The sequence below is a fragment of the Salmo salar genome, chromosome 27, assembly GCF_965601325.2.
Source record: "Salmo salar chromosome 27, fSalSal1, whole genome shotgun sequence".
Classification (NCBI taxonomy): domain Eukaryota; kingdom Metazoa; phylum Chordata; class Actinopteri; order Salmoniformes; family Salmonidae; genus Salmo; species Salmo salar.
Window position 1 is genome coordinate 15,486,354 of NC_138317.1, and position 23,560 is coordinate 15,509,913.

A 23,560-nucleotide genomic window follows, 5' to 3' on the forward strand; every position below is an offset into this window, starting at 1 on the left:
AGGAGCTAAAGTGGTTGTAGTAGGAGCTGCAGTTGTCGAAGGTGATGTTGTTGTGGTTGTCGTTGGTGCTATAGTTGTTGTTGAAGAAGCTTCAGTTGTGGTTGCAGTAGGGGTTGCACTAGTGGTTGTGGAAGCAGCTTCAGTTGTTGTTGTTATAGCTGCTGCAGTTGTACTTGTCGCATGATCTACAATTATTGTCGTTGTAGGAGCTGAAGGTGTTGCCGTAGTGGGTACTGTTGGGCTTGTTGTAGATGTCGTAGAATCTGTAGTGGTTGTCGTAGCAGCTGCTGTTGTGCTTGCTATAGTAGCTAAAGTTGTTGTTGGAGCTGCAGTTGTCGAAGGGGATGTTGTTGTGGTTGTTGTAGAAGAAGCTTCAGTTGTGGTTGCAGTTGGGGCTACAGTAGTGCTTGTGGAAGCAGCTTCAGTTGTTGTTGTAGGAGCTGCTGCAGTTGTATTGGCCGTAGGAGCTACAGTGGTTGTAGTAGGAGCTGCAGTTGTCGTAGGTACAGTTGTTGTGGTTGCCGTATGTGCTATAGTTGTTGTAGAAGAAGCTTCAGTTGTTGTTGCAGTAGGGGCTTCAGTAGTGGTTGTGGGAGCAGCTTCAGTTGTTGTTGTAGGAGCTGCTGCAGTTGTAGTGGCTGTAGGAGCTAGAGTGGTTGTAGTAGGAGCTACAGTTGTCGTAGGGGATGTTTTTGTAGTTATTGTAGAAGGATCTTCTGTTCTGGTTGCAGTAGGGGCTGCTGTGGTGGTTGTGGAAGCAGCTACAGCTTGTGTTGTTGGAGCTTCTGCAGTTGTAGTGGTCGTTGGAGCTACAGTTGTTGTACTAGCTTCTGTTGTGGTTGTTGTAGGAGCTGCAGTTGTCGAAGGTGATGTTGTTGTGGTTGTCGTTGGTGCTATTGTTGTTGTTGAAGAAGCTTCAGTTGTTGTTGCAGTAGGGGCTGCAGTAGTTGTTGTGGAAGCAGCTTTATTTGTTGTTGTAGGAGCTGTGGTGGTGGCCGTAGGAGCTAAAGTGGTTGTAGTAGGAGCTGCAGTTGTTGTTGCTGTAGGGGCTGCAGTAGTGCTTGTGGAAGCAGCTACAGTTGGTGTTGTTGGAGCTGTTGCAGTTGTAGTGGTTGTTGGAGCTACAGTTGTTGTACTAGCTTCTGTTGTGGTTGTTGTAGGAGCAGCAGTTGTGATTTCTGTAGCAGTTGCTGCAGTTGTGGTGGTCGTAGGAGCTACAGTTGTTGGTGTGGTTGCTGTAGGAGCTACAGTTGTGGTTATCGTAGTAGCTGCATCAGTTTTAGTGGTCACAGGATCTACAATTATTGTTGTAGTAGAAGCTGCAGTTGTTGCTGTAGGTGGTATTGTGGGGCTTGTTGTAGATGTCGTTGAAGCTGCAGTGATTGTCGTAGCAGCTGCTGTTGTGCTATCGAAAGTACCTAAAGTTGTTGTTGACGGAGCTGCAGTTGTTGTAGTAGGGGCTGCTGTAGTGGTTCTGGAAGCAGATACAGGTTTTGTTGTAGGAGCTCCTGCAATTGTAGTGGTCGTAGGAGCTCCAGTTGTTGTTGTAGTAGAAGCTGCAGTTGTGGGAGTTGTAGGAGCTGCAGTTGTCGTAGGGGATGTTGTTGTGGTTGTCATAGGTGCTACAGTTGCTGTAGAAGAAGCTTCAGTTGTGGTTGCAGTAGTGGTTGTGGAAGCAGCTTCATTTGTTGTTGTTGGAGCTGCCGTTGTTATTTTCGTGGTAGCTGCAGCAGTTGTAGTGGTAAAAGGATCTACAGTTATTGTCATTGGAGCTGCTCTTGTTGTCGTAGGATCTACATTTGTTGTATTTGTAGCTGCAGCTGTAGATGTCGTAAAAGCTGCAGTGGTTGTTGAAGGAGCTGCCGTTATGCTTGTTATAGTAGCTAAAGTTGTTGTTGTTGGGGCTGCAGTTGTTGTTGCAGAAGTGGGTGCAGTAGTGGTTGTGGATGCAACTTCAGTTGTTGTTGTAGGAGCTGCTGCAGTTGTTGTGGTCGTTGGAGCTCCAGTTGTTGTAGTAGGAGCTGCAGTTGTCATTGGGGATGTTGTTGTGGTTATTGTAGAAGGATTTTCAGTTCTGGTTGCAGTAGGGGCTGCTGTAATGGTTGTGGAAGCAGCTACAGTTGGTGTTGTAGAAGCTGCTGTTGTGGTTGTTGTCGTAGCTTCAGCAGTTGTAGTGGTCGCAGGATCTACAATTGTTGTTTTTGTAGAAGCTGCAGTTGTTGCCGTAAGGGGAATTGTTGTGCTTGTTTTAGATGTCGTAGAAGCTGCAGTGATTGTCGTAGCAGCTGCTATTGTGCTGGCTATCGTACCTAAAGTTGTTGTTGTAGGGGCTGCAGTTGTTGTTGCAGTAGGGTCTGTGATAGTGGTTGTGGAAGCAGCTCCAGTTGGTGTTGTAGGAACTGCAACAGTTGTAGTGGCTGTAGGAGCTACAGTGGTTGTAGTAGGAGCTACAGTTGTAGTAGGGGATGTTGTTGTGGTTATTGTAGAAGGATCTTCAATTCTGGTTGCTGTAGGGGCTGCTGTAGTGGTTGTGGAAGCAGCTACAGTTGTTGTTGTAGGAGCTGCTGTTGTGGTTGTTGTAGTAGCTTCAGCAGTTGTAGTTGTCGCAGGATCTACAATTATTTTCATAGCTGAAGCTGCAGTTTTTACCGTATTGGGTATTGTTGGGTTTGTTATTGTAGTTAAAGTTGTTGTTGTAGGTGCTGCAGGTTTTTTAGTAGCTGCAGATCTCGTTGGCATGGTAGCTGCTTTAGTTGTGCTGGTCAAATGAGCTTCATGTGTTTTACAAGGAGTTGCTTTTCTGGAGGCTGTGGTTATTGTTGAAACTCCATGGATATTCCAGAATAGGAACACTGATTTATGAGATAAATGGTTAGTATGTTTGATGAGTTTTCTACTCTTAATCAGCCGCGTGCAGTATGTTATAAATTCCACTTATTTTCAAGTAAACAAAATAATTATTATATGTAGCCACTCTCCTTATTGACTTTGAAGTACATTAGGCAACACTTTACTGTAGGTGTCGTTATGTATGCTTTCAGAAATCCTTCATAACACCTAATGTAATTTGTCATAATCAGTCATAAGTAGTCCCGCATTAAATTATGTTAAAGCCTTCATAAGCACTACATAAATGTGTTAAGAAGCATCTATGACTGTATGTCATGCTTTATAAGGTTTTATAAATGTGGCATAACTCTGTGACATAATTACCAATGCCAAATGTGACATAACCCACTACAGTGCATTCGGAAAGTTTTCAGACCCATTGACTCTTTCCACATTTTGTTAGGTTACATCCTTATTCTAAACTGGATTAAATTGTTTTTTACCCCCTCATCAATCTACACACAATACTCCGTAATGACAATACAAAAACAGGTTTTTAGACATTTTTGCAAATTTATTACAAATAAAAACTGAAATATCACATTTACAAAAGAATTCAGACCCTTTACTCAGTACTTTGTTGAAGCACCTTTGGGAGCGATTACAGCCTCGAGTCTTCTTGGGTATGACGCTACAAGCTTGGCACACCTGTATTTGGGGAGTTTCTCCCATTCTTCTTTGCAGATCCTCTCAAGCTCTGTCAGGTTGGATGGGGAGAGTCGCTGCACCGCTATTTATAGGTCTCTGAAGAGATGTTTGACCGGGTTCAAGTCCAGGCTCTGGCTGGGCCACTCAAGGACATTCAAAGACTGTAAGGATCGATGCTGGTAGAGACGAGAAGCAGGTACAGGGAGTGAACATTTAATTATCAACTGACTTGGAACAGGACAGGACAGCGTCTGGACATGAACACATAATGACATTAATGCTGACACAGGGAGCTGCAGTTATAGACAAGGAAATCAACAAAGGGAAGGAGTCCAGGTTAGTCCAATGAGCGCAGCTGCATGTAATGATGATGACAGGTGTGCTTAATGAATGGCAGGCTGGTGCCCTCGAGCACAAGAGAGGGAGAGCGGGAGCAGGCGTGAAAGAGACTTGTCCCGAAGGCACTCCTGTGTGTTCTTGGCTGTGTGCTTAGGGTCGTTGTCCTGTTGGAAGGTGAACCATGGCCCCAGTCTGAGGTCCTGAGTGCTCTGGAGCAGGTTTTCATCAAGGATCTCTCTGTACTTTGCTCTGTTCATCTTTCCCTCCATCCTGACTAGTCTCCCAGTCCCTGCCGCTGAAAAACGTCCCTACAGCATGATGCTGCCACCACCATGCTTCACATTAGGGATGGTGCCAGGTTTTCACCAAACGTGATACTTGGCATTCAGGCCAAAAAGTTCAATCTTGGCTTCATCAGATCAGAGAATCTTGTTTGTCATGGTCTTAGAGTTTTTAGGTGCCTTTTGGCAAACTCCAAGTGGGCTGTCATGTACCTTTTACTGAGGAGTGGCTTCTATCTGGCCAGTCTACCATAAAGGCCTGATTGGTGGAGTGCTTCAGAGATGGTTGTCCTTCTGGAAGCTTCTCCCATCTCCACAGAGGAACTATGGAGCTCTGTCAGAGTGAACATTGGGTTCTTGGTCACCTCCCTGACCAAGTCCCTTCTCCCCCAATTGCTCAGTTTGGCCAGGCTGCCAGCTCTAGGAAGAGTCTTGATAGTCCAAACTTCTTCCACATCCATTCGCTCTCGGAATTGATTTTATCATCTCCACCTCATGTTGAGATTCAGAGTTCAAACATTTTTAAACATGTAGCTGCCGCTTCATGCTTTTTCTGGTTCAATGTGTTAATTTGTTATTTTACTCAGTAAGATCACTCCTATAGAATTTTTTGGTCACTCCCACGAAGACCAACTTTGAATGGTTGATATCCCATGGTTATATGTGCTGTGTGCACAATAGCCTGGGGACGACCTTAACCAGGCAACACTTACTGAAAGTCCCCAACATAAGGAAAGCTAAGTGTTCCTCAGTACAAAAACACACACACAACAACATATAAAGAGCCATACAGTGTGGTGCTGGGCCCAGTCAGGTCTTTGACACATTCACCCTCACATTCACCCTCTCCCCCTTGAAAGACCAACCACAGGATGTAATCAAGCCCTGGTCTCCAGCCTGGTAACAGAAGAGGAATACCTGGTGCGGTGTCTCCGTTTGGACTATTCCAAATTTTCTTGGCTCTGACACACACACAAACACAAGCTTTGCAGGTCCAACAACCCTTTTAAATACCTCTCACTGCCTACAGTAACCTGTGGATCATCAGAGAACCTTCTTAAATTAACAAAATGTTAATAACCTATTTATTGACACGTTATGTAGTGTCCTGTAATACTTAATTTGAAGTGATCACCTTTGGTCATTCATAACATATTTTCTTAAAGATTATATCGCATGATGGCGTTATGTGTATAGTCTTTATGAATGTGTTATGAATGACCGAAGGTGTCTGACTTTGTGATGAAGCTGTACTTACTTTAAAGTCAGACTCCTTTGGTCATTCGTAACACATACATAAATGCCTTATATCATATGATACTGTACCTACTATGAAGTCAGACACCTTTGGTCATTCATAAGACATATAGTACCAGTCAAAAGTTTGAACACAACTACTCATTCAAGGGTTTTCTTTATTTTTACAATTTACAATGTAGAACAATAGTGAAGACATCAAAACTATGAAATAACAAATATGGAATCATGTAGTAAGCAAAAAAGTGTTCAACAAATCAGAATATAGTTTTACTACGCGATACATTTTTTTTTAAACGCCGCATTAGACAGGATTACCTAGACATACTGACCAGCTCAAATAGACAGAAGCATGCTATATGGCAGACCAATCCAAACTCATCTCTCGGCATGTCCAGCCCACTTATTATCTCAGCCAATCATGGCTAGCGGGAAGGTTGCTGACTTTTTCTGTGGCTTTACCAACTAGCCTCGTAATTTAACAATTGTATTCGTATTTATAGATAGCATACAAGTTTGTTATTAAGACACATGAAAGTTCACATGTTAGAGAAGGCATTTCTGCCAGAAAACGCATTTTGATAAAAAAAAGTTTACGTTCAAGCGGCGCTCCTGTGAAGTAGTGAAGTAGTGACCCACTACATGACCATCGTTATGTTTGGAGGAAGAAGGGGGAGGCTTGCAAGCCGAAGAACACCATCCCAACCGTGAAGCATCATGTTGTGGGGGTGCTTTACTGTAGGAGAGACTGGTGCACTTCACAAAATAGATGGCATCATGAGGTAAGGAAAATTATGTGGATATATTGAAGCAACATCTCAAGACATCAGTCAGGAAGTTAAAGCTTGGTCACAAATGGGTCTTCCAAATGGACAATGACCACAAGGACACCTCCAAAGTTGTGGCAAAATGGCTTACGGACAACAACTTCATGGTATTGGAGTGGCCATCACAAAGCCCTGACCTCAATCCTATAGGAAATGTGTGGGCAGAACTGATAGCAAGGAGCAAGGAAGCCTACAAACCTGACTCAGTTACACCAGCTCTGTCAGGAGGAATGGGCCAAAATTCACCCAACTTATTGTGGGAAGCTTGTGGAAGGCTACCTGAAATGTTTGACCCAAGTTAAACAATTTAAAGGCAATGCTACCAAATACTAATTGAGTGTATGTAAACTTCTGACCCACTGGGAATGTGATGAAAGAAATAAAAGCAGAAATAAATACTTCTCTACTATTATTCTGACATTTCACATTCTTAAAATAAAGTGGTGATCCTAACTGACCTAAGACAGGGGATTTTACTAGGATTAAATGTCAGGAATTGTGAAAAACTGAGTTTAAATGTATTTGGCTAAGGAGTATGTAAACTTCCGACTTCAAATGTATATCTCACCGCTAACGACAACGCGTTAGAATCACCTTTGGCAGTGAACATTACAGTGATTACATCTGTGAGTATTTCTGGGTTAGTCATTTAAGAGTTTTGCACACCTGGATTGTACAATATTTGCAGAATATTTTTTAAATTATTCAAATTTGGTCAAGTTGGTTGTTGATCATTGCTAGGCAGCCATTTTCAAGTCTTGACATATGTTTTCAAGCTGATTTAAGTAAAAATTGTAACTCAGCCACTCAGGTGCATTTTATTTAATCTTTGTAAGCAACTCCAGTGTATACTTGGCCTTGTTATTATATTGCTATTGTCCTTCTGGAAGGTGAATTTGTCTCCCAGTGTCACGTCCTGACCAGTATAAGGGTTATTTGTTATTGTAGTTTGGTCAGGACGTGGCTGAGGGTATTTTGTTAATGTGGTTCGGGGTGGTGATTTTGTAGTAGGGTGTTTGATTTATTATTTCCGGGTTATGTTCTATGTTTTGTACTTCTATGTTCTTTCTGGGTTGGTTAATGGGGGGTTGGACTCTCAATTGGAGGCAGGTGCTTTCTCGTTGCCTCTGATTGAGAGTCCTATATATGGGTAATTGTTTGGTGTAGTGTTGTGGGAGATTGTTTCTTGTTTTGTGTGTGTGAGCAAGACAAGACTGTTTGGTTGTTCGTGAGTTCTTCGTTGTTTTGTTATTTTGGTGTTCACTTTATTTTTGAATAAATATCAAGATGAGCATCCACATTCCTGCTGCGTTTTGGTCCTCCATTCCAGACGACAACCGTTACAGAACCTCCCACCACAAATGGACCAAGCAGCGGAGTAAGGAGCAAGGGGAATTCGATATGGACTGGCGGGAGAAATGGACGTGGGAGCAGATTCTGGCCGGAGAGGGCCCATGGAGGAAGTCTGGTGAGGACCGGGAACGCTACCGGGGAACACGACTGGCGTTTAAGTCCGAGAGGCAGCCCCAATAATTTTTTTGGGGGGGGCACATGGGTAGTTTGGCTGGGCGAGGAGTGAGCCCCAGGCCAAATCCCCGTACCTTTTCTGGGCAACCAGTGAATGGACAGGTCCCGTGCTTCGGGGTAATGGGTACTGTGGCGAGGCCAAGTATTTTTAGGCCGGTACGTGCAATACCAGCGCCCCGCATTTGCCAGGGGGAAGTGGGCATCCAGCCAGTAAGAGCGATGCCAGTTCTGCGCTCGAGACTGCCAGTACGCCTCTACGGTCCAGTGCGTCAGCCCTGTCCGACTCGTCCTGGTCCCGCTCCCCGCACTAGCCCTGAGGTGCGTGTTCCCAGGCTGATACCTCCAGTACCAGCACCACGCATCAGGCTTCCAGTGCGTCAGCCCAGTCCGACTCGTCCTGTTCCCGCTCCCCGCACTAGCCCTGAGGTGCGTGTTCCCAGGCTGATACCTCCAGTACCAGTACCACGCATCAGGCTTCCAGTGCGTCAGCCCAGCCTCGAGAGTTCGGCAATAGTGTGCAGTCCAGAGTATCCGGCAACAGTGTGCAGTCCAGAGTATCCGGCAACAGTGTGCAGTCCAGAGTATCCGGCAACAGTGTGCAGTCCAGAGTATCCGGCAACAGTGTGCAGTCCAGAGTATCCGGCAACAGTGTGCAGTCCAGAGTATCCGGCAACAGTGTGCAGTCCAGAGTATCCGGCAACAGTGTGCAGTCCGGAACCGAGGGAGACTGCCTGTGATCAGGAACCGAGGGAGTCTGCCTGTGATCCGGAACCGAGGGAGTCTGCCTGCGACCTGGAACCGAGGGAGTCTATCAGCAACCCGGAACTGAGTAAGTCTGACGATCCGGAACTAGATATGATTAACTGTATATCGAATGAGTCTGCCTACAGTGTGGAACGGAAGAGGTCTGCCTACGATCTGGAACGAGGGGAGTCTGCCTACGGCCCGAAACTGAGCAAGTCTGTCTGCATTCTGGAGGACAGTAGGCCGGAGCCAGAACCACCTCCTGTATAGGTGGGTTGGGGAGGGGGAGGTGTAGCACAAGTGCCGTCGGTGACGGCAGCCACCCTCCCTTCCCTCCCTTTAGTTTAGGGGGATTTTATTTTTATTTGTATTTATTTTTTTGAGGTGCATCCGGGGTCTGCACCTTTAGGGGGGGGGGGGGGTACTGTCATGTCCTGACCAGTATAAGAGTTATGTTATTGTAGTTTGGTCAGGACGTGGCAGAGGGTATTTTGTTAATGTGGTTCGGGGTGGTGATTTTGTAGTAGGGTGTTTGATTTATTATTTCCGGGTTTTGGTTTATGTTCTATGTTTTGTACTTCTATGTTCTTTCTGGGTTGTGGTATTTCTATGTGTAGGTTAATGGGGGGTTGGACTCTCAATTGGAGGCAGGTGCTTTCTCGTTGCCTCTGATTGAGAGTCCTATATATGGGTAATTGTTTGGTGTAGTGTTGTGGGAGATTGTTTCTTGTTTTGTGTGTGTGAGCCTGACAAGACTGTTTGGTTGTTCGTGAGTTCTTCATTGTTTTGTTATTTTGGTGTTCACTTTATTTTCAAATAAATATCAAGATGAGCATCCACATTCCTGCTGCGTTTTGGTCCTCCATTCCAGACGACAACCGTTACACCCAGTGTCTTCTGGAATGCAAACTCAACCAGGTGATCCTCTAGGATTTTCAGTACATTTTTATCCTAAACAAAGCTACCAAGTCCTTGCCAATGACAAGCATACCCATAACATGATGCAGCCACCACCATGCTTGAAAATATGAAGGGTAGTACTCAGTGATGTGTTGTGTTGGATTTGCCCCAAATATAACACTTTGTATTCAGGACTTGAAGTTAATTTCTTTGCCACAATTTTTGCAGTTTTACTTTAGTGCCTTATTGCAAACAGGATGCAAGTTTTGTAATATTTATATTCTACACAGGCTTCCTTCTTTTCACTCTGTCATTTAGGTTAGTATTGTGGAATAACTACAATGGTATTGATCAATTCTCAGTTTTCTCCTATCACAGGTTTTTAGCTCTTTAACTGTTTTAATGTCACCATTGGCCTCATGGTGATATCCCTGAGTAATTTCATTCATCTCCTGCAACTAAGTTAGGAAGGACGCCTGTAACTTTGTAGTGACTGGATGTGTTGATACACCATCCGAAGTGTAATTAATAACTTCGCAACACTCAAATGGATATTCCATGTCTGCTTTCTTTCCTTTTTTACCCATCTACCAATAGATGCCCTTCTTTGCGATGCATTGGAAAATCTCACTGGTCTTTGTGTTTGTTATTCACTGCTAGACGGAAGGACTACAGATAATTGTTTGTGTGGGGTACAGAGATTAGGTAGTTATTCAAAAATCACGTTAAATTCTTGCCATCTTTTCCCGGAGAGATGGGAAGGTGGCGCCGAAAGAGAGGGCCGCCTTGCTTCTAGTCCTTAGGAAACTTTGCATTATTTAGTTTTTTTAATGTATTATTTATTACATTGTTAGCCCAGAAAATCTTACGTGTTATTACATACAGCCGGGAAGAACTATTGGATATCAGAGCGACATCAACTTGCCAGCACTACAACCAGGAATACGACTTTCCCGAAGCGGATCCTTTGTACGAACCACCCAGGGCATCTGAAATTATTCCAGAGGCTGACCCAAAACAACATCGCAGAAGAGGTAGACGGAGCGGCCTTCTGGTAAGACTTCTGAGGCGCACACACCACCCATCGCTTCCGAGTATATTACTCGCTAATGTCCAGTCTCTAGATAACAAGGTAGACAAAATTAGGGCAAGGGTTTGCTTTCCAGAGAGACATCAGGGATTGTAACATACTCTGTTTCACGGAAACATGGCTCTCTCGGGATATGCTGTCGGAGTCGGTACAGCCACCGGGATTCTTTGTACGTCGCGCCAACAGAAATAAACATCTCTCCGGGAAGAAGAAGGGCAGAGGTGTATGTTTCATATTTAATGAATCATGGTGTTATTGTAACAACATACAGGAACTCAAGTCCTTTTGTTCACCTGTCCTAGAATTCCTCACAATCAAATGCCGGCCGTATTATCTACCAAGAGAATTGTCGTTGATTATTGTCACAGCCATATATATCCCCCTCATGCCGATACCACGACGGCCATCAAAGAACTTCACTGGACTTTTTGCAACCTGGAAACCATATATACTGAGGCTGGATTTATTGTAGCTGGGGATTTTAAGAAAACAAAGCTACCTAAATTCTATCAGCATATTAATTGTAGCACTCGTGCTAGCAAAACTGTGAATCACTGCTACTCTAACTTACGCGATGCATACAAGGCCCTCCTCCGCCCTCCCTTTGGCAAATCTGACCATGACATTTTGCTCCTCCCTTCCTTAGGCATTAATAAAAACAGGATTACTCGTGACAAGGACTATTCAACACTGGACTGACCAATCGGAATCCACGCTTCAAGATTGTTTTGCTCATGCGGACTGGGACATGTTCCGGGTAGCCTCAGAGAATAATATTGATTTATAAGCTGATTTGGTGAGTGAGTTTATAAGGAAGTGCATAGGAGATGTTTTACCCACTGACTATTAACCTGTTGGGGCTAGGGGGCAGCATTTGCACGGCCGGATAAAAAATGTACCCGATTTAAACTGGTTACTACTCTTGCCCAGAAACGAGAATATGCATATAATTAGTAGATTTGGATAGAAAACACTCTAAAGTCTCTAAAACTGTTTGAATGGTGTCTGTGAGTATAACAGAACTCATATGGCAGGCCAAAACCTGAGAAGATTCCATACAGGAAGTGCCCTGTCTGACAATTTGTTCTCCTTCTGTGGCATCTCTATCGAAAATACAGCATCTCTGCTGTAACGTGACATGTTCTAAGGCTTCCATTGGCTCTCAGAAGGTGCCAGAAAGTGTAATGGGGTGTCTGCAGTCTCTGGACGAAGTACAGGAGCTCTGTTTGTGAGTGGTCAGGCTGGGAACAGTGACACTGGAGATGCGCGTTCATGAGAATTCTCAATTTTTTTCTTTCAGCCTTTGAATGAATACAATGTCGCCCGGTTGGAATATTGTCGCTATTTTACAAGAAAAATAGCAGAAAAATTGTTTTTGAACAGCGTTTGACATGTTTCGAAGTACGGTAATGGAATATTTTGACATTTTTTGTCACGAAATGCGCTCGTGCGTCACCCTTCGGATAGTGACCTGAACGCACGAACAAAACGGAGGTATTTGAATATAACTATGGATTATTTGGAACCAAAACAACATTTGTTGTTGAAGTAGAAGTCCTGGGAGTGCATTCTGACGAAGAACAGCAAAGGTAATCCAATTTTTCTTATAGTGAGTTTGGTGAGGGCCAAACTTGGTGGGTGTCAAATTAGCTAGCCGTGATGGCCGGGCTATGTACTCAGAATATTGCAAAATGTGCTTTCGCCGAAAAGCTATTTTAAAATCTGACACCGCGATTGCATAAAGGAGTTCTGTATCTATAATTCTTAAAATAATGTATGTATTTTGTGAACGTTAATCATGAGTAATTTAGTAAATTCACTGGAGGAGTTTGCGCGTGGGTCATGCTAGTTCTGAACATCACATGCTAATGTAAAAAGCTGGTTTTTGATATAAATATGAACTTGATTAAACAAAACATGCATGTATTGTATAACATAATGTCCTAGGAGTGTCATCTGATGAAGATCATCAAAGGTTAGTGCTGCATTTAGCTGTGGTTTTGGTTTTTGTGACATATATGCTTGCTTTGAAAATGGCTGTGATTATTTTTGGCAGGGTACTCTCCTGACATAATCTAATGTTTTGCTTTCGCTGTAAAGCCTTTTTGAAATTGGACAATGTGGTTAGATTAACGAGAGTCTTGTCTTTAAAATGGTGTAAAATAGTCATATGTTTGAGAAATTGAAGTTATAGCATTTTTGAGGTATTTGTATTTCGCGCCACGCGATTCCACTGGCTGTTGACTTGGTGGGACGCAAACGTCCCACCTTGCCCAGGGAGGTTAAAACCTACCCTAACTAGAAACCGTGGATAGATGGCGGCATTAACGCAAAACTGAAAGCGCAAACCACTGCATTTCAGCATGGAAAGCTGACTGGGAATATGGCCGAATACATACAGTGTAGTTATTCCCTCTGCAAGGCAATAAAACAAGTGAAATGTCAGTATAGAGACAAAGTGGAGTCACAATTCAACGGCTCAGACACGAGACGTATGTGGCAGGGTCTACAGACAATCATGAACAACAAAAAGAAAACCAGCCACATCACGAACACCGACGTCTTGCTTCCAGACAAACTAAACACCTTCTTTGCCCGCTTGGAGGATAATACAGTGCCACCGACGCGGCCTGCTACCAAGGAATGCGGGCTCTCTTTCTCTGTGGGCGACTTAAGACATTTAAATGTGTTAACCCTCGGAAGGCTGCCGGCCCAGACGGCATCCCTAGCCGCGTCCTCAGAGCATGCACAGACCAGCTGGATGGTGTGTTTACGGACATATTAAATCTCTCCCTATCCTAGTCTGCTGTACCCACGTGCTTCAAGATGGCCACCATTGTTCCTATACCCAAGAAGGCAAAGGTAACTGAACTAAATTACTATTGCCCTGTAGCACTCACTTCTGTCATCATGTAGGCTAGTCAAGGATCATATCACCTCCACCTTACCTGTCACCTAGACCCACTTCAATTTGCGCACAGCCCCAATAGGTCCACAGACAATGCAATCGCCATCACACTGCCCTATCCCACCTGGACATGAGGAATTCCTATGTAAGAATGCTGTTCATTGACTACAGCTCAGCATTCAACACCATAGTACCGTCCAAGCTCATCATTAAGCTTGGGGGGCCCTGGGTCTCAACCCCACCTTGTGCAATTGAGTCCTGGACTTCTTGATGGGCCACCCCCAGGTGGTGAAAGTAGGAAACAACATCTCCACTTAGTTTATCCTCAACACTGGGGCCCCACAAGGGTGTGTGCTCAGCCCCCTCCTGTACTCCCTGTTCACCCATGACTGCGAGGCCATGCACGCCTCCAACTCAATGATCAAGTTTGCAGACAACACAACAGTAGTAGGCTTGATTACTAACAACGACGAGACAGCCTATAGGGAGGAGGTGAGGGCACTCGGAGTGTGGTGTCAGGAAAACAACCTCTCACTCAACATCAAATAAACAAAGGAGATGATCGTGGAGTTCAGGAAACAGCAGAGGGTGCACCCCCCATCTACATCGATGGGACTGCAGAGGAGAAGGTGGAAAGCTTCAAGTTTTTGGCGTATACATCGCTGACAAACTGAAATGGACCACCCACACAGACAGTGTGTTGAAGAAGGTGCAACAGAGCCTCTTCAACTTCCGGAGGCTAAAGAAATTTGGCTTGTCACCTAAAACCCTCACAAACCTTTACAGATGCACAATTGAAAGCATCCTGTCGGGCTGTATCACCGCCTGGTACGGAACTGCACCGCCCGTAACCGCAAGGCTCTCCAGAGGGTGGTGCGGTCTGCACAAGCCTCTGGAACTGCCGGTCTGCGGCCAACAAGGCTGAGTTCATCTCAGCCTATGCTACCCTCCAGTCCCTAGACTTCCTGGCGCTGACGGAAACATGGATTACCACAGATAACACTGCTACTCCTACTGCTCTCTCCTCGTCTGACTACGTGTTCTCGCATACCCCTAGAGCATCGAGCCAGCGGGGTGGTGGCACTGGAATCCTCATCTCTCCCAAGTGGACATTCTCTCTTTCTCCCTTGACCCATCTGTCTATCTCCTCATTTGAATTCCATGCTGTCACAGTTACCAGCCCTTTCAAGCTTAACATCCTTATCATTTATCGCCCTCCAGGTTCCCTTGGAGAGTTCATCAATGAGCTTGACGCCTTGATAAGTTCCTTTCCTGAGGATGGCTCACCTCTCACAGTTCTGGGTGACTTTAACCTCCCCACGTCTACCTTCGACTCATTCCTCTCTGCCTCCTTCTTTCCACTCCTCTCCTCTTTCGACCTCACCCTCTCACCTTCCCCCCCTACTCACAAGGCAGGCAATACGCTTGACCTCATCTTTACTAGATGCTGTTCTTCCACTAATCTCATTGCAACTCCCCTCCAAGTCTCCGACCACTACCTTGTATCCTTTTCCCTCTCGCTCTCATCCAACACTTCTCACTCTGCCCCTACTCGGATGGTATTGCGCCGTCCCAACCTTCGCTTTCTCTCTCCCGCTACTCTCTCCTCTTCCATCCTATCATCTCTTCCCTCTGCTCAAACCTTCTCCAACCTATCTCCTGATTCTGCCTCCTCAACCCTCCTCTCCTCCCTCTCTGCATCCTTTGATTTCCTCTGTCCCCTATCCTCCAGGCCGGCTCGGTCCTCCCCTCCTGCTCCGTGGCTCGACGACTCACTGCGAGCTCACAGAACAGGGCTCCGGGCAGCCGAGCGGAAATGGAGGAAAACTCGCCTCCCTGCGGACCTGGCATCCTTTCACTCCCTCCTCTCTACATTTTCCTCTTCTGTCTCTGCTGCTAAAGCCACTTTCTACCACTCTAAACTCCAAGCATCTGCCTCTAACCCTAGGAAGCTCTTTGCTACCTTCTCCTCCCTCCTGAATCCTCCTCCCCCTCCCCCCCCCCCTCCTCCCTCTCTGCGGATGACTTCGTCAACCATTTTGAAAAGAAGGTTGACGACATCCGATCCTCGTTTGCTAAGTCAAACGACACTGCTGGTCCTGCTCACACTGCCCTACCCTGTGCTTTGACCTCTTTCTCCCCTCTCTCTCCAGATGAAATCTCGCGTCTTGTGACGGCCGGCCGCCCAACAACCTGCCCACTTGACCCTATCCCCTCCTCTCTTCTCCAGACCATTTCCGGAGACCTTCTCCCCTACCTCACCTCGCTCATCAACTCATCCTTGACCGCTGGCTACGTCCCTTCCGTCTTCAAGAGAGCGAGAGTTGCACCCCTTCTGAAAAAACCTACACTCGATCCCTCCGATGTCAACAACTACAGACCAGTATCCCTTCTTTCCTTTCTCTCCAAAACTCTTGAACGTGCCGTCCTTGGCCAGCTCTCTTGCTATCTCTCTCAGAATGACCTTCTTGATCCTAATCAGTCAGGTTTCAAGACTGGGCATTCAACTGAGACTGCTCTTCTCTGTGTCACGGAGGCTCTCCTCACTGCTAAAGCTAACTCTCTCTCCTCTGCTCTCATCCTTCTAGACCTATCTGCTGCCTTTGATACCGTGAACCATCAGATCCTCCTCTCCACCCTCTCCGAGCTGGGCATCTCCGGCGCCGCCCACGCTTGGATTGCGTCCTACCTGACAGGTCGCTCCTACCAGGTGGCATGGCGAGAATCTGTCTCCGCACCACGTGCTCTCACCACTGGTGTCCCCCAGGGCTCTGTTCTTGGCCCACTCCTATTCTCGCTATACACCAAGTCACTTGGCTCTGTCATATCCTCACATGGTCTCTCATATCATTGCTATGCAGATGACACACAATTAATCTTCTCCTTTCCCCCTTCTGACAACCAGGTGGCGAACCGCATCTCTGCATGTCCGGCAGACATATCAGTGTGGATGACGGATCACCACCTCAAGCTGAACCTCGGCAAGAAGGAACTGCTCTTCCTCCCGGGGAAGGACTGCCCGTTCCATGATCTCGCCATCACGGTTGACAACTCCCTTGTGTCCTCCTCCCAGAGTGCTAAGAGCCTTGGCGTGACCCTGGACAACACCCTGTCGTTCTCCACCAACATCAAGGCGGTGACCCGATCCTGTAGGTTCATGCTCTACAACATTCGCAGAGTACGACCCTGCCTCACACAGGAAGCGGCGCAGGTCCTAATCCAGGCACTTGTCATCTCCCGTCTGGATTATTGCAACTCGCTGTTGGCTGGGCTCCCTGCCTGTGCCATTAAACCCCTACAACTCATCCAGAACGCCGCAGCCCGTCTGGTGTTCAACCTTCCCAAGTTCTCTCACGTCACCCCGCTCCTCCGCTCTCTCCACTGGCTTCCAGTCGAAGCTCGCATCCGCTACAAGACCATGGTGCTTGCCTACGGAGCTGTGAGGGGAACGGCACCCCCGTACCTTCAGGCTCTGATCAGGCCCTACACCCAAACAAGTGCACTCCGTTCATCCACCTCTGGCCTGCTCGCCTCCCTACCTCTGAGGAAGCACAGTTCCCGCTCAGCCCAGTCAAAACTGTTCGCTGCTCTGGCACCCCAATGGTGGAACAAGCTCCCTCACGACGCCAGGACAGCGGAGTCAATCACCACCTTCCGGAGACACCTGAAACCCCACCTCTTCAAGGAATACCTGGGATAGGATAAAGTAATCCTTCTAACCCCCCCCCTTAAAAGATTTAGATGCACTTTTGTAAAGTGGTTGTTCCACTGGATATTATAAGGTGAATGCACCAATTTGTAAGTCGCTCTGGATAAGAGCGTCTGCTAAATGACTTAAATGCACAAGCATTACCAGGGGCAAACTACCGGCCCTCCAGCACCCGGTGTCACAGGAAGGCCAAAATGATCATCAAGGACAACAACCACCCGAACCACTGCCTGTTCACCCCGCTACCATCCAGAAGGCGCGGTCAGTCCAGGTGCATCAAAGCTGGGACCGAGAAACTGAAAAATAGCTTCTGTCTCAAGGCCATCAGACTGATAAACAGCCATCACTAACACAGTGAGGCTGCTGCCTACATACAGACTTGAAACCTGGCCCTTGGCCGTCACTTTAATAATGTTTACATATCTTGCATTACTCATCTCATAGTATGTATATATTGTATTTTATACCATCTATTGCATCTTGCCTATGCCGCTCAGTCATTGCTCACCCATACATTTATATATTCTTATTCCATTCCTTTACTTAGATTTATGTGTATTAGGTAGTTGTGGAATTGTTCGATTACTTGTTACATGTTGCTGCACTGTCGGAACTAGAAGCACAAGCATTTCACAACACTCACAATAACATCTGCTAACCATGTGTATGTGACCAATAAAATATGATTTGATTTATTATAGCACACAGAGTGAGTCCATGCAACTTATTATGTGATTTGATAATGCATATTTTTACTCCTGAACTTATTTAGGCTTTTGTTCTTGAAGGGATAGTTGTTTTTTCCCAAAATCAATTTTCTTGGTTTTGTTTTTCCAGGTTTTGGATTTCCCCATTTGTTTCTGGTTCGTCCCATTTTTTTCACACTTTTTGTATTATAGAAAAACAACAAAATTAGATTTTCTGTGTTCACAACAATGCTTACACCACATCAGAGTATGACTTTTGAGGTCTGGGAAAAATCTAAGAAACTTAGATTTTTGAGTGTAGTTGCCCTTTTATTCAGTGAGCATGTCCTGCACTGTTGTTTGGTTAGCGGGTTTTCTGAAGTTCAGTAAGCGCACGTGATGTGATTCGTCGCAAATGGAATGGGTGGAGTAAAAGGCCAGCAACACTCCAAATTATTCAGAGCCCCATGAAATGACACCATATACTGTATACATTCTACAGACCCTACTGAATATTTCCTACAGTACTTTTACTGCGGCACCCAGAATAGTTCTTGCTCCAAGCCAATATGTACAGTATTCCATATACAGTGATTCGCATTGGGAGCATTTATTTTATTTTGGAACAAAACCCACATTTAAACAAATGTCACTTAAAAATGAACACGTATGAAACATTGTTAATGTGTAAACAATTCTTTTTCATATGATTATTGACACTTTTCTACTACTACGTGGGGGACTTTTATTTTCAAAATGTCAGAAATTCCCGTGATCTGGAAATACATTTTTAGTGTTACTGACGGGACACTGATCATGTGATGAGTTTGCAAGCATTGTAATATGTCCATATGTAATTATAATCTATTTTAGAAACATCTACACAAAATATTTTACCTTCTTTATTACTTATCCAAACATATCATGACATTAGTGATTGTCAAAATCTGTTACATTTGTGAACGTCTAAATCAACTATTTAAACAGTGTGTGTCCCTCTTACTGACAAGGGGAGAAGGGCTATGTACAGGACTTGTATTGTGTCGTCCTGAGCATATGCTATATGTCTGCGTCCGATGTTAAATTACTTCTTCACTTATTTTAGATGTAAGAAAGTGTGCAGGTCACATTCTTTATTGTAGAGCTATGACAGTTATATTTAGATATGCCTGCTCTAGACAAATTCAGCTATTGCTTTGCTATGTCTGTGCCTTAAGGCAGTCAAGCTGGGTAGGTGTTTTTGTAAGGACCACCTGTTTGAAGTAACATTGCAGTGAAGTGATAAATCAATGTAATGATGCAGCCGACCTCCAGAGGGAGGCAAATACAAGTTTATTTGACAGAGGACCTTTACGGGTCCTAGGAAGGTATGGATGACAGTCTTCAATTAATGTATTTTTTATTTCAACTAGGCACGTCAGTTAAGAGCACATTGTTATTTACAGTGACTTATAAAACGGTGGGAAATCAATGAATAAAAATGTATGTAAACATGTATATAGACTACTGTTCAAAAGTTTGGTGTCACTTAGAAATGTTTTTGAAAGAAAGCACTTTTTTTGTCCATTAAAATAATATCAAATTGATCAGATATACGGTGTAGACATTGATAAAGCTGAAAACGGCTCGCAAAGCACCAGTCTCAATGTCAACAGTGAATGAAGCGACTCCGGGATGCTGGCCTTCTAGGCAGAATTGCAAAGAAAAATCCATATTTCAGACTGGCCAATAAAAAGAAAAGATTAAGATGGGCAAAAGAACACAGACACTGGACATTGGAACTCTGCCTAGAAGGCCAGCATCCCAGAATCGCCTCTTCACTGTTGATGTTGAGACTGGTGTTTTACGGGTACTATTTAATGAAGCTGCCAGTTGAGGACTTGTGAGGCGTCTGTTTCTCAAACTAGACACTCTAATGTACTTGTCCTCTTGCTCAGTTGTGCATCGTGGCCTCCCACTCCTCTTTCTATACTTTTACTTTTGATACTTAAGTATATTTAACTATTTTACTCAAGTAGTATATTACTGGTTGACTTCCACTTTTACTTGAATCATTTTCTATTAAGGTATTTTTACTTAAGTATGACAATTGAGTACTTTTTCCACCACTGCCAAAATGTAGCTACCTAGCAGGCTCAGCTAAATACGAATCCCCTTAGATAAAGCCATGTCTCATAGTCACGTCATGAGATTTGTAAATGATAGAGGAATATAATAATATTAATTTAATTAAGCTTCCCATTTAGAGTTTCTGGCACAACACAGAAATGCCTTTATCCAGATGGTGTGACAAAGGCATTTCCTAACAGACCTGCTAATTTTCTTTGTTGTTACTTTTAAGGTTGGAAACAACATGCAGTACCTCCAGCAGGAAGAGGCAAGAACCATTCATCCACCAGCTCAGGGACTAGCTACACTATTCACAGCCCTGTGTGACTTTTTGAAATTTAATGTATTTGAATTGTTTTAAAAATGCACAAATAAAAGGAAATGTATGGTTTAAATGTCTTTAATGATTATTTGTTTGAACTGTTAGGGAATTATCACTAAGCCTTTATGTATTTGTTATGAATACATTTTAAGTACAGTGTCACAGGATATAAGGCATTTATGTATGTGTTATAAATGGCCAAAGGTGTCTGACTTTATATTTTGTACAGCATCATATGATATAAGGCATTTATGTATGTGTTATGAATGACCAAATGTGTCTGACTTTATAGTAAGTTCAGCGCCATATGGTATAAGGCATTTATGTATGTGTTATGACCAAATGTGTCTGACTTTCTAGTAAGTACAGCGCCATATGATATATGGCATTTATGTATGTTATGAATGACCAAATGTGTCTGACTTTATAGTAAGTACAGCGCCATATGATATAAGGCATTTATGTATGTGTTATGAATGACCAAATATGTCTGACTTTATAGTAAGTACAGCATTTATGGATGTTTTATGAATGACCAAAGGTGTCTCACTTCAATCTAAGTATTACAGGATACTGAACAAAAGTGTAAATAAATTGGTTATTAACCCTGTGCAGATTTATGAAGGTTATCTCATGATCACAGGTTACTGTAGGGTGTGAGAGCTATTTAAATGGGTTGATAGACCTGCAAAACTTGCGTTGTTGTGTGGGTGATTGTGTGCTGAGGAACATGTAACTTGGTTTCAGAAGAAAGGCACTTTCAATTTCTTTAGTTTGGGGGCTTTCATCAAGGTAAGTGTTTCTTGGTAAAACGTCGTCCATATACAGCACGTATAAGCCTGGGATATCAACCATTCAAAGTTGGCCTTTGTAGAATTGACAATAGAATTCTATAGGAGTGAACTTACTGAGTAAAGTATTTGTCATTGTCACTACTTAACACAGTCAGAAATGCATAATTATTGTTAAATCCTGCCCATTTCCACAATTTATCTTCTTAAAATTAAAATTTAGACCTAACCCTAACTAATGAAGGACAAGTTTGATGTGCTGGTCCACCAGACCTTCCGTTCATTTGGGCGGAAGTGTCTGGGAATGAGATTAGGTGTAATGTGACTAACATAACATCCCTTTAGAGCGTATGCCATCCTTCAGTAGAACATGCCACCCTTTATAAAGCATATGTTTATATCATATTCAACATAGTGGGTTATGTCACATTTGACATGAGTGATTGTCACACAGTTATGCCACATTTTTTAAACCCTTTATAAAGCATGACATACGATTATAGATTTTTTGTAACACATTTATGTAGTGCTTATGAAGGTATTATGAAAGCTTTATGAAGCCTTTATAAGCTGCACATCATTTAAAGCGGGACACTTTTGGGTTTATACCTGGACATGGTCCAGTTTGTACAACTCAAAGCAGTTCATTGTCTCGTTGTCTAAATAAAACAAATTCTAAATACATCTGTGCTCCCATTTTCCCATGTTTCTTTGAGATCCTTTAAATGGTAGTGTTTTGTGATTCTTAACTCATCTTGTGGTACAAGCACATTTATAGCTGCTTTATAACACCTCAAATTAATAACAAGGTGTCTGTGCACAATCTATAACGGCATATGGCATGGTTATGAATGACACATCATTCCATTCAATGTAATAATGTGACACAGAGGTTGGTAAATGACATAACACCTTGTTATAACAGCTGGTATGTAGACTCTTATATACTGTAGCATGTAATAACATATGACATTTTTCATGGAGACAGTGTTATAGCAGTTATTATTAACAGTTGACATTAGAGCATATGACAACAGGATGAACAGTCATCTATAACACCAATTGTAACTACTTTTACAACATTTATTCCATTACACATAACTATTTAAAACTATGTCAGGGTATGACTAATGTTATAATGTGTTTTATAAACTGGGTGGTTTGAGCCCTCAATGCTGGTTGGCTGACAGCCGTGGTATATCACACCTCCTCGGGCCTTTTTGCTTAAACATAGCTGTTTTAAATGCTTTATGAATGCATACTTAAGGACACCTACAGTAAAGTGTTACTGAACATTACTTACACTTTATTAAGATTAGCACACACATTTTTTGTTTGTTTGTTTATATGATGGCACATTTTTCCATACAGCGATGTAAGGAAATGACATTCAGCAGTAGGATAATATTTACCTCCTCCACTTAAGTCAACTTTCCATTTTGGACTTTGGAAATGTATTTAAATTGGGGTGTGACAGTAGACTAGGAAACACGCAAAATTGTCTCCATGAAATATTAATCAATTAAATTATTTTATAAAGCTTTTATTTGGATTTTGTATCTATGTTCTTGAACAATCATATGCTTTATCCGAAGGGTTATGCACTATTTTATCACCTTCCTGCCTATTTGATTGTACATGTTGGGATTATTTAAATTAATCTGTGACAACACATCATGAATATCTATTCAGGTTTGAGTTGCAAAATGTGTTATGCAAAAATGAACAAAGAAGGAAATACAGTGTACTACATACCCATGGTGAAAAAAGTAGCTGTCAGTTTCTGAGTCTTCATTCTGAACTCAGTTCATGCAGTTGTTTTCTGAATAGAAAGAAAAATATAAATTAGATTGACAGGTCATATTAAAAAAATAATGTACAACCAAATCAGTTTTTTTTTTTTATGTAAATGGCATGTTATAGAAGGGGCAAGATATGTGTTTAGTGATTTCACATTTTTGAGAAAACTTAACCCAAACAGTAAATGACTGTAATGAAGGTCGTCAGGAATGGACCAAGGCGCAGCGGGTTGAGTGCTCATAATTAACTTTTTAATGAAAACACTTATACAAACAAAACAAAACGATGGACGACGAATACAGACTTGAAGGCAAACGACAGCAATTCAAGTGACAACCTCCCACAAATTACAAACACACCCTAATATATAGGACTCTCAATCAAAGGCAACTAGACAACACCTGCCTTCAATTGAGAGTCCACACCCCAATTAACTAAACACAGAAACAGACTAAGCCTGTTGGGGCTAGGGGGCAGTATTGAGAAATTTTGAAAAAGATATGTGCCCATTTTTAACTGCCTCCTACACCAACTCAGAAGCTAGGATATGCATATTATTAACACATTCGGATAGAAAACACTCTGAATTTTCTAAAACAGTTTGAATGGTGTCTGTAAGTATAACAAAACTCATATTGCAGGCAAAAACCTGTGAAAAATAGATTTTAAAAAAATGTGAATTTTGTGACTGTACTATTTAGTGTCATTGTTTTATAGATACCATAGTGAGAAA

At 43.3% G+C, this 23,560-nt stretch overlaps 1 protein-coding gene across 1 annotated transcript in view; it reads right to left on the bottom strand.

The window, feature by feature from the left end:
- The window catches only part of LOC145864368 (uncharacterized), a 58,741-nt gene that overhangs the window by 3,141 nt on the left and 32,040 nt on the right, over positions 1-23,560 (bottom strand). The window contains exons 2-4 of the mRNA XM_082970112.1: positions 2,310-2,447; positions 1,419-1,580; positions 190-326 (exon numbers count right to left, since the gene is read on the bottom strand). Of these exons, the coding sequence (XP_082826238.1) occupies positions 190-326; positions 1,419-1,580; positions 2,310-2,447 (437 nt within the window). The remainder of the gene's footprint in view (positions 1-189; positions 327-1,418; positions 1,581-2,309; positions 2,448-23,560) is intronic.